This window comes from Oncorhynchus kisutch, linkage group LG7 (assembly GCF_002021735.2).
Source record: "Oncorhynchus kisutch isolate 150728-3 linkage group LG7, Okis_V2, whole genome shotgun sequence".
In the NCBI taxonomy this organism is placed as follows: Eukaryota; Metazoa; Chordata; class Actinopteri; order Salmoniformes; family Salmonidae; genus Oncorhynchus; species Oncorhynchus kisutch.
Window position 1 is genome coordinate 35,481,591 of NC_034180.2, and position 11,254 is coordinate 35,492,844.

Genomic DNA, 11,254 nt, shown 5'->3' on the forward strand with positions numbered 1-11,254 from the left:
CCACAGTTACCAGCTGAGGATAGACTGTATGTTGCTGTGTGAGGAGACCACCTCAGTACTGGACATGCTCAAGCCCAAAGCAGACGTGGTTGAATCAGCATGCCAGTGTAAGTCAACACCAACTTTCCTGTATAAACAGCAGTGGTGGAAAAAGTACCCAATAATCATACTTGAGTAAAAGTAAAGATACCTTTTTTATAGAGAATGACTAATGTGAAAGTCACCTAGTAAAAAACTACTAAAGAAAAAGTATTTGGTTTTAAATATACTTAAGTATAAAAAGTACATTTCATTTCTAAGATATACGTAAGGATCTATAGTAAAACATTCCTTATATTAAGCAAACCAGGCGGTACAGTTTTTAGAAATGTATGGATAGCCAGGGGCACACTCCAACACTCAGACATAATTTACAAACAAAACATGTGTTAAGTGAGTCCGCCAGATTAGAGGCAGTAGGGATGACCAGGGATGTTCTCTTGATAAGTGCGTCAATTGGACAATTTTTCTGTCCTGCTAAGCATTCAAAATGTACCAAGTACTTTTGGGTGTCAGGGAAAATGTATGGAATAAAAAGTACATTATTTTCTTTAGTAATGTAGTGAAGTAAAAGTTGTCAAATATAAGTAGTAAAATACAGAACCCAAAAAATTACTTAAGTAGTACTTTAAAGTGTTTTTACTTAAGTACTTTACACCACTGAAACTCATGTTACAATGATTTCCTTATGAATCCATTGCATATTTTTGTAAGCTAGCAGAGGACACAGTAAGATTTATTATGAATAATTGTGTTTGTTAGAACTGTCAAGAGTGGTAACTATTATATGCTGTTCTATGTAGAACAAATTGTGCTGGAAATGTTTAAACTATTCAAGTGTTGGTTTTTCAAAATGTCTAAAAGAGCATTTTTTTGCGTAGAATGTTTCATTAAAAAGAAAATCTCCCCAGGTCTCAGAATGAGCACTCTCATGCCTAGTTTCTGCAGGCTCATCCTTGATGTGGGAAACTTCCTCAACTATGTAAGTAAGGACTCTCCAAAGGATGGCATTCCTACCTGACAAAGTAATGTTAGGATATCAGTTAGCCTGTAATAGCTTTCGTGCCGAACCCACAAGTGTTTCAGGTGCCAAGTTTATGGTCATTTTGCAGTTGGTAGGGAGATTCCTAGATGTGTGCAGGAGGGCATGGGACTAAGGAATGTGTAGTATTGGTGAAAAAAAGGTATGTGTTCACTATAGAGGTGCCCATGTTGCTGAGGATCAGAAGTGTCCGGTGCGAGAGAGACCGGTTGAGGTTGTCAGTCAGTTGTACGTACTGAAGGCGTTTGTATCCTGAGGCAGTGAAGAAAGTAGAGGAAGATGGGTCAATGTTGAGGGATGATAAGAGGCTCCCAGTGGGTAGTAGACTTTTGCCAGTACAGAATGATAGGTCTACGAATTAAATGTGCTTCAAGTAAGGCTGGCTTTTTGGTGTTCATTGCCATGGTTATCAACTGTAAAGCTGAAGTGGAACGTAAATCACAAAAAATTGGTTTTGTTGTAGCAGCTGCAGAGAAGTACTTTACTGCAGAAGAGTTACAGGGAGTGTTGAATGGGAGTGTCCCGTTCTCCCAGACCATCGATCAAATAGGGTGGTGGGTTTTTAATGAATGTAGGGTTAGTTGGCAGGCTAATTTTTTTTTTTTTCCCTCTTTCCTCTTTTTGCATCACAAAGTATAATGGATTTATACTCCAGTCCAGTTGGTGGTGGTAATGTACCATTAATATTGAATGTCAACAATCGTTAAACCCCACCGATGAAGGATGATGACATTCCACTCACCCGTAAACATGCGACACTTATGCAGTCTGAAAAGCTCTAACTCCTGACTCTCTGCTTGCTCACAGGGAAGCCACACAGGGAACGCTGAGGGCTTTAAGATCAGCTCTCTGCTGAAGCTGACTGAGACTAAGGCCAACAAGAGCCGCATTACCCTGCTCCATCACATTCTGGAGGTAACCCTATCATAAATAATAGCGCTTTAGTGCTTTTCTGAGGATAAAAACAACTTTGGTCAGTTCTCCTCACAGAAACCAAACATACTTCACATGGACAATGAAATCAAAATCATAAATAAACTCATGACTTGTTTACAGGAGACAGAGCTGAACCACCCAGAGCTGTTGAACCTTCCTGACGACATTGAGATTTGTGAAAAGGCAGCTGGGTATAAAACCCTTGTTATTCAAACAATTGTTATGAGCTCTGCAATTGATAAACAAATGATTTATATTACATTAAAACATTTATAAATATTGCCTTTTATCCATCAGAGTCAACCTTGACTCCATTCAGGCAGAAGCCAGTGCCTTAGTAAAACGACTGAAAGAAGCGGCAAAGAAAGTCACCAACTCTGTGGACGATGTAAAGGAGCAGTTCGAAAAGGTCATTGAGGTATGAAACCAGTAAATTGTATTCTATTGTGGTTGCCTCCCAAAAATGACTTAAAAAAAAAACTATTTTAGAGGTCAACTATACACTAGTGTTCTTTAAAAGGCAAGGGTTCAACCTTGTTTCCCTCCCCAAGGAAAACCTGGAGGCCTGCCTGAATTTGGAAAAGCGGTTTACAGAGATTGTGAGGAAGAAGGGTGACCTGGCACTCTACCTGTGTGAGGATGCAAACCAACTCTCCCTGGAAGAGCTCTTCGGCACCATTAAGACCTTCAGGGGGCTTTTCATCAAAGCCTTAAAGGTCAGAGGAGCACATCACTAATAGACGGAATTCCACAAGTTTTGATAAATGTTGATAATGCATACTGATTTCCATCACTAGTACATTGAAAACAGAGGTTTGGTTATGAAGTTGCCTCAAATCGTATTTCTCAATGTTCTATGTATGTTCTATGCACAGGAAAACAAGAGCAGAAAAGAGCAGGCTGTGAAGGCGGAGAAAAGGAAGAAGCAGCTTGAGGAGGAGGAATCCAAGAGACAGAAGGGGGAGAACGGAAAAATAAGTGAGTTCTTCTGATGGTCCATATCTCCTGTCTGTCAGGAGTCTGTTTTGTATTTTCACTAAGACGATAGAGTAGCCTGCCATGTGGTATCTTAATACATCTCTCTATCCTCTGTCACCAGTCCGGAAAGGACCCCCACCACAGGACGATGGATGTATTATCGACCACCTCCTTAATGATATCCGGAAAGGCTTTCATCTCAGGAAGACCCGGCCCAGGTGCGAAACGGATAGCCCCCTCTCTTGTGCAATGAATAGGGATACGGGCCAGCCTGGTAAGGACAAGACGACTCTGACCCTGTCCTGTCTCCAGCTTCACTCCTATACTGAAACATAACCAGGCTTCGCCGATATATAGTACCAGTCAAAAGTTTGGAAACACCATTCAATTCTTTATTTTTACTAATTTCTACATTGTAGAATAATAGTGAAGACATCTGTCGTGTCTTTGGCTATGGCGGATTAAGTGATATGACATGCTATTCTATAAAGTAATTTCTCCGTAATGAATATTACCTGATTGAGCTAATCATGTAAATGTAATTAACTAGAGAGTCGGGCACCACAAAATAATAATTATAGAGCTGTTATCTTCTGAATAAACTCTTAAAGACCTAGTAATATTTTACATCAATAGCAGTCAATATTAATCGTCATCTTAATTCAGTTTGATCTGAAAGTTGTAAATTCTTGGTTATGCACAAACCCTGGCTAACAAGTTGAATCAGCAATACAAAATTGGGTTTAATTATTTATTTACTGAATACCTAACTAATTACACATAATTAAATCATAACTTGATTACAAATACGTCATAAAGGAAAACGTCCCTGGTGGGCGGAACAGATATGACAGCTTGTTACACAAAAGAAAAGGGGCTGGGTTTGAGTGAAGGAGCGGGAAGACTGAGGAACAAAGGCCGAAGCTGTGCTATTGTAAATACAGTATTTTATGCATTCTAAATTACCGCCCATTTGGAAAAGGAAAATGCAATAAATATTTACTCTGAGCTGCGCTTCGGTAGGTTGGTGGTAGATGGAAGGCCGTGTTGCCAAACCGAGTCCTTTGTCCTTTGAAGAATGTCTCTGGTGGTCAATTGGTTACGTTGTAGTTACGTCGTTGTGTGATAAACGGGATACTCTGTCTGTTCCTTCCTAACCCTCGTTTGCATCTGCTGTTAACTCAACGGCTAGGAGGTATCACTTCTGTAGTGAATAAGAGTTCAAAGTTCATACCATTCGCAACCAAAGCTCACGTTGATGTTGGCTTCGTTCTGTAGTTATTATCTGAACCATTCTGACATAGGACCGTCGTCCTCACGTCCTCGGAACAGGAGGTTATATTGTGGTCAAGGGCCTATATAGGAAGGGAGAGGAGGGCGTGTTTGAAAAGTTTTATAGCCCATGTCCCTTCACATGGGCCTTCCACTGATTGAGCAGAGCCCTACCTTATGAAAACCCAAATCTCACATTTTAGAAGCTAAAATCACATTTTCATCCCATCCCATATTCAAACATTTAAATCGAACCACAATTCTATGTGAATCCGATAACTCTGTGTAGACTTTCCACTGTAGTTTGTCATCTTATCATTGATGAGAATGTCTCAGATGACCAGCGAACTGACAGATTTGCCTTGACAGCTTTGCACACTCTTGGCATTCTCTCAACCAGCTTCACCTGGAATGCTTTTCCAACGGTCTTGAAGGAGTTCCCACATATGCTGAACACGTGTTAGCTTCTTTTTCTTCACTCTGTGGTCCAACTCATCCCAAACCATCTCAATTGGGTTGAGGTCAGGTGATTGTGGAGGCCAGGTCATTTGATGCAGCACTCCATCACACTCCTCCTTGGTCAAATAGCCCTTTACACAGCCTGGAGTTGTGTTGGGTCATTGTCCTGTTGAAAAACAAATGATAGTCCCACTAAGCGCAAACCAGATGGGATGGCGTACCGCTGCAGAATGCTGTGGTAGCCATGCTGGTTAAGTGTGCCTTGAATTCTAAATAAATCACTGACCGTGTCACCAGCAAAGCACCTCCACACCCCTCCTTCTGCATACTTCACGGTGGGAACCACACATGCGGAGATCATCCTACTTCACCTACTCTACTCTACGTCTCACAAAGATAAGGCAGTTGGAACCACAAATCTCAAATTTGGACTCCTCAGACCAAAGGACATATTTCCACCAGTCTAATGTCCATTGCTCATGTTTCTTGGCCCAAGCAAGTCCCTTCTTATTGGTCCTTTTAGTAGTTTATTTGACCATGAAGGCCTGATTAACACAGTCTCCTCTGAACAGTTGCTGTCTGTTACTTGAACTTCATGAAGCATTTATTTGGGCTGCAATCTGAGGTGCCGTTAACTTTTAATGACCTTATCCTCTACAGCAGAGGTTACTCTGAGTCTTCCTCTCCTGTGGCGGTCCTCATGAGAGCCAGTTTCATCATATCGCTTGATGGTTTCTGCGACTGCAATTTTCCGCATTGACTGACCTTCATGTATTAAAGTAATGGACTGTCGTTTCTTTGCTTATTTGAACTGTTCTTGCCATAATATGGACTTGGCCTTTTACCAAATAGTGCTGTCTTCTGTATACCACCAATACCTTGTCACCAACACAACTGATTGCCTCAAACGCATTAAGAAGGAAAACAATTCCACAAATTTAAGGCACACCTGTTAATTGAAACGTGTTCCAGGTGACTACCTCATGAATCTGGTTGCGAGAATGCCATCATGGCAAAGGGTGGCTATTTTGAAGAATTGCAAATATAAAATATATTTTGATTTGTTCAACACTTTCTTTGGGTTACTACATGATTCCATATGTGTTATTTCATAGTTTGTTTTCAGTATTCTACAATGTAGAAAATAGTACAAATAAAGAAGCCCTTGAATGAGTGTCAACTTTTGACTGGTACTGTATATTAGCTTTAATATTGTGGCTTCCATCAATGTAATTGTCTGCTTCATTTCCAGTCTCCCATATATTTTCCCTTAACCCTACCATACCTCCCCTAATTGGAGTAAACTAATGGACAACACCACTTAGGCTTCTACTTCCAGCATGTACATACTATATACATTTTACAGACAGTGTATATTTTACAATAGTTTTTGTTTTTAATCCCTTCAGCAACATTCAGCCCCTCCACTCTCTCTGACCACCATCTAGTTTTGATTCATATTTTTCAACTCTGTGATGTTTCACAAAAGTTCTGAACCTTTCTATTCTAAAAAGTTTCTACAAATTGTAAATTAAAGAAACATCTTTGCTAAGAGTTATTGCTCTCTTACTTTTTAAATAATCCTCTGTGCTTACATTTGAGCTTTATTGAAGCCATTACCAATTACACCTGCTTAATTTCATCAAGAATGTGTGCTTGGTTGTGCTTCTTTGTGTATTTTATTTAACAGCACTTGCCAGATTTAAACATTGCCTGCTTAATTAAGAATGATGGAATGTTAGGAATGCCTGGTACAGTAGACCTGCTCTTCCTCTCTTCAAGCATTAACAGAACCTCTCACTTGCAGGATCAAGTGTCAAGCCTGTAAAAGAAGATGTCGAAGCCTCTGTCTCAGTCTCCAGCACTCCCATTCCCACCCAACCCCAGGCAGAGGAGAGGGCACCAAGAGAAGGAGTGAACGGATTACCCAGCATACCCAAAGAAATATACCCCCAAAAAACAGCTTTGTCAAAGACTAACCAGCTCCCAGCTGAATCCCAGGATGGAGGGGAGCCTCTGCGAAGCCTCCCCACAGACAATTTGCTACCTCCGGCAATACTAGGAATGGATGTCCTAAATAACACCCCAAGTGTTGGGGTGTTATTTACAGACCTGCCTGAAATCAACCAGAATGTCAACAGTGGCCTGGTGACGGAGGAATTGATGCCTGAGTGCTCACAGAGCAATGGAGAGGGTCAAATTAATGGAGCCTGCACACTGGCTGTCGCTGATATGGACATGATTATAGAGCGCAAGCTGATGGGAAAAACCATTGGCCAAGATGACGTTGAAGGTGAGAGCAGCAGCATGATGGTAAAGACTCTTAAACCAGTTGAGACTGGGGATGACATGGTGGTGAAGATGGTGGCACAGGATATGGGTGTAACTAACGGACAACAAGACACCAATGGCAACACAGACACCAATGGCAACAAGTGTTTGGTCAGTGCGGTGCAAAGCATTGGAGTGGACTCTAAAGATCTGCTCTCATCGGTATCCGAAGCTCTGCCTTCTTTTGAGTCGGGACCCCTAACACCAGAGGATAAAAAACAGCAGAAGCTCTTTAGAAGAAACAAAAATAAGAGTAATGAAGGTAATGTATTAATTCATTCTAATAAAGATGTTTGGAACTGTGGTCTCCTGACGTGTATGAAAGGGAGATGTTTTCCCCTTTTTTTATGTGGTTTTATTGCATTTTACTTTATATATAGTGTCTGATCATTTGGTGCTGTTTTTAAAAGTTAAGTTTTAGCATGAATGTACTGTTTTTGGAAAACGATCTTAAAAGATTCCCATTTACATCTTATTGAGTCCTTTCATGATCAAATAGTTTGTTTTTCGTGTTTTGTTTTTTCTTTGACTCTCTCTAAAGCACAAGGTAACACTGGAAAGCGACACCCTAAATGTAAAAAGGGGTGTGTGTTGCAGTGAGGTAGGTCAAACGACTGGATGGAAAACTAACTGGTGCAAGAGGGACATTTTTATTCAACCCATCAGCACCAAGCCATAATTTCAATTAACAAACAGTCTAACCAGGATCTGGTTTAATCTGATTGTCTTGTCCTGTTAACACTGTCCTCTTCAGTAAAAATCTTTAAAATCCCTGGTAAACAAATTGTAATGATTCAAGATAAACCACTTTGTCTGGCATTTTGGCTGCTACTTTATGCCCTTTTGTCAGCCTGAATCTTATATCTTGACAAGTCTTAAGATCAACCTGACACCTCAAACGCCACAGTTGAACATTTATCATTTATATCCAAGTACACTTCAATGTCATACCTCAGTAGGAAGAACTTGCTTAGCATTTCTGCTCTGTGTGTAATCTTTTTGAAGGAGTTTGTCTTTGTTTCCTGTACCTCCGTACCCATATGTTGTTGAACTGCCCAACCTCACAACAACCTAAACAGCTAAATGGATTATTTAACCTACTAACACAACTACTTTTTTTTGTGCTTCCTGTAAACTGTGTCGTTTTGTAAGTCTGTCTTTGCTGAAAGATGTTTTAATTTAAATTAATTTAGCGCTTTAATGATCTAGAGATTGATGCAACCAGTAGCACTATATGATTATTTTGGAAATGAAATGGCATAAGAAACATAATAAAAGTCCATTCTCACCCCTGCCAAGCCTCTTTCTGATCCATCAAATGCAATCGTAACTACAAATGTCGGGATATTATCGCCATACTATTTTAAAGTCATTGGTATGTCATTTTTATTCCTTCAATCTATTAATTTCAGTCTGTCCTCTCCCTAGGCGATTCCCGGAAGAGGAAGTCAAGAGGGAAGGAATTGTTGAGATGATATTTTTTTCTTCTTCTCCCATACATGGTTTGTGCACATTGCAATGGACTAGGTCTACGTTATATTGGACTAAATTGATTCCTCCAAGATGATATCGACATGTTCTTTCTTCCTTTGGATGATTTAGAGTTCTTAAAAATATTGAAATCAACTGAAAAGCTGCCATTGTTCCCTGGCAAGGTTGATTTGTAGCCGACCAAGAAGCTGAGTCATGAACACGTTCCCATGCAGCCTGTTATGTTCCATTAGGCTACTACTGTCTGTGGTCTCTGCACAGCCACAATCCCAGCAAACCTACTGTCACTTTTGAAATAAATGAATGATATGTTGAAAATAATATAAAATTCCCTTATTTTTACATTATGGATTATTTGAACAGCTGAGTTCATCTGACTCTGGGGAAGTACATAAAAGGCCACATTGCCAAAATCCCAAAGTATCCCTTTAACTATGGTCTGTCTTTCGCCTTGCAGTTCATGCCCTCTGCTTCTTTATAACCTGTAGTCAGTCCACATGTGTTTAGGGTCGAGCACCTCTGTTAGGGCTTAAAATGTGAGCAGGAATTTGATTATTGGCCCGGGTTTCCCCACTGGGAGCAGTTTGCAGCGGGTTAAAAGAGATTGCCTACTGTAGGCTAGACTAAGCACATGGAGTAATGAGTAGGTCCGTGTTTTCACATGTGAAAGTGATTGCTTTTGATAAAAACGCATTATCTGCAATCACAATGAAAACTAGTTTGAAAATTCTAACATTTTAAGGGAAAAAATATTTCTGAAAGATGCACCATGCTGCCTTGTCGACAACATGAGAGTGGCACAAATTACTGTTAGATTTGAGAAGGGCACTCCTCCCTCACAGATTTGTCCCTTTCACGCCATGGGTCATAGACCAGTGCACTGTGGCTCAGGTTAATAGAACTCCCTCAATGTTTACCAACTCCGGTCTTCAAGTACCCCTAACCGCACACATTTTCATTGTAGCCCCCAGACAAACACACCTCATTCAACTCAAAGGCTTGATGATTAGTTTACAAGTTGAATCAGATGTGCTTGTCTGGGGCTACAATAAAAATGTATACTGATGGAGGACTGGAGTAGGGAAACACTGTGCTAGGGCAACAAGCAGATAAGGCGGTGACGTAGGAAGGCCAGGATGTCTCGCTTCCTCTTCCGTCTCTGGTGAAGCTCTTGATTCACCTGGATAGAGGTTATGCGGTGGGTTTCCAGCTGACCAGTGGAGTCCAGCCGAGGCCACTATGAAGAAGATGGGAGATCACCCGGAACCTAGGGTGGAGATTAAATAGAGTGGGGGTATCTGAGTAAAGTTCTGTCAAGATAATGTCAAGTCGAATTTGAGTGTGTCTCTGCATGCCTGCGTCAGTTGCTACTCAAAGCAGTCTACCTCGGTAGAGTGTTGCATGGTGATACACTTGGCTCCTACTTCGGTTGACAGACTTTTTCCTGGCCCCAGCGATGGTCAGCAGACTGCACCAAGGGGTGAAGGACAGCAGAGGATCTGATAGGTGCTCAGCTCTTCTGCAATCGAAGTGTTGAATGCAGAATAAAGCATATTTAATGGTGATTAGGTGTCAAATTACTCCTTGCCAATAGTTGAGAAGAACATCTGTGGCTAGGCTAGTCCCAGATGTATGTCCACTCACCCACATCTACTAATCATAGAACAGGGGGTCAAAAAGTTATAGAAAGGATGAGTGAGATAATTTACCATCAGAGTAGGAGTGCTGATCTAGGATCAGGTCGACTCTGTCCATATAGTATTCATTATGATCTTAACTTTAGCACAGTGGTGGCTGGTGGGAGGAGGTATAGGAGAATGGCCTCATTGTAATGGCTGGAATGGTATCAAAAACACCAAATATATGTAAACCATGTATGACTCCATACCATTTCAGCATTAAAATGAGCATGTCCTCCTATAGATCCTCCCACCGGCCTCCACCTCTTTTGAAAATTCTTAGTCTGGCGTGTTCTCTTGGGTCACAGTGAACCGTGTACATTAATGAAATATGAGTTAGTACTGTAAATCCATATGTTCCAGCTAGCTAGCTTGCACAGGCATATTAGCTAACATGTGACACCTACTTGTATCACCTGCATTAGATTAACTCAATGACAATGAGCACCCACATGTGCTCCAGTAAAGTTGCCCTCCAAGGCTCTGTGATGCCAACTTAGCAATTTTGTTGCTAGATTTAGCAACTTTTCAGACTACCCTGTCAACTTTCTTTTTTCAAACAGCACCTAGCAAAATATTTAGCTACTTTAAAATTTTTGTTTAAACTTTTAGCAACTTTTGAAAAGTGTCTCAAACGCTGAAATGCACGCATTTTACCTCTAAATGACACAAAACGATCTTCTCTGTCAAACACTCAGTCACAACACACATGCCTGTGTGCAAAAGTGCGTTGTGATTGACGTCAGCAGCAGGCGCTTAGCTCGTGCACAGGCAGCAGCAGGCCAGCAGCAAATTGCAAGTCATTGTTGCCTGACTGCAGCAATAGTACGGGTTTCTACGAGCCAAACCCAATTATTAATATAGTTGGTCACGAATGTTTGATCTTGGTCAGAACTTACATCAATCAAAAATGCACAGCCAGAAGTACTGAAAATAGTGGGAGTCTGTACCTGAACAAATGTCAAATCACATTTTTCGCCGAGATGGCCAGTCAATTTGAGTAACGTTAATGTATATTCTACGTAAT

General features: G+C 40.8%; 1 protein-coding gene and 1 long non-coding RNA gene across 9 annotated transcripts in view; one reads left to right on the plus strand and one right to left on the minus strand.

Moving 5' to 3' along the window:
• The window catches only part of LOC109894537 (inverted formin-2), a 29,622-nt gene extending 20,756 nt beyond the window's left edge, over positions 1 to 8,866 (plus strand). For 3 of the 8 annotated variants that reach the window (XM_031829007.1, XM_031829009.1, XM_031829010.1), the window contains 9 exons: positions 7 to 107; positions 951 to 1,021; positions 1,889 to 1,996; positions 2,138 to 2,208; positions 2,315 to 2,435; positions 2,569 to 2,733; positions 2,893 to 2,995; positions 3,117 to 3,269; positions 6,534 to 8,866. In XM_031829007.1, coding sequence (XP_031684867.1) covers positions 7 to 107; positions 951 to 1,021; positions 1,889 to 1,996; positions 2,138 to 2,208; positions 2,315 to 2,435; positions 2,569 to 2,733; positions 2,893 to 2,995; positions 3,117 to 3,269; positions 6,534 to 7,444 — 1,804 coding nt within the window. In that variant the 3' untranslated portion in view covers positions 7,445 to 8,866. The remainder of the gene's footprint in view (positions 1 to 6; positions 108 to 950; positions 1,022 to 1,888; positions 1,997 to 2,137; positions 2,209 to 2,314; positions 2,436 to 2,568; positions 2,734 to 2,892; positions 2,996 to 3,116; positions 3,270 to 6,533) is intronic. The other 5 variants (XR_004210642.1, XM_020488096.2, XR_004210641.1 and 2 more) reach the window with 5 other exon arrangements.
• LOC109894538 (uncharacterized) lies at positions 8,497 to 11,254 on the minus strand. Its single transcript, XR_002255883.2, has 3 exons — positions 11,178 to 11,254; positions 9,934 to 10,067; positions 8,497 to 9,815 (listed from the first exon to the last, which is right to left on the minus strand). It is a non-coding gene; the product is annotated as an uncharacterized LOC109894538 (long non-coding RNA).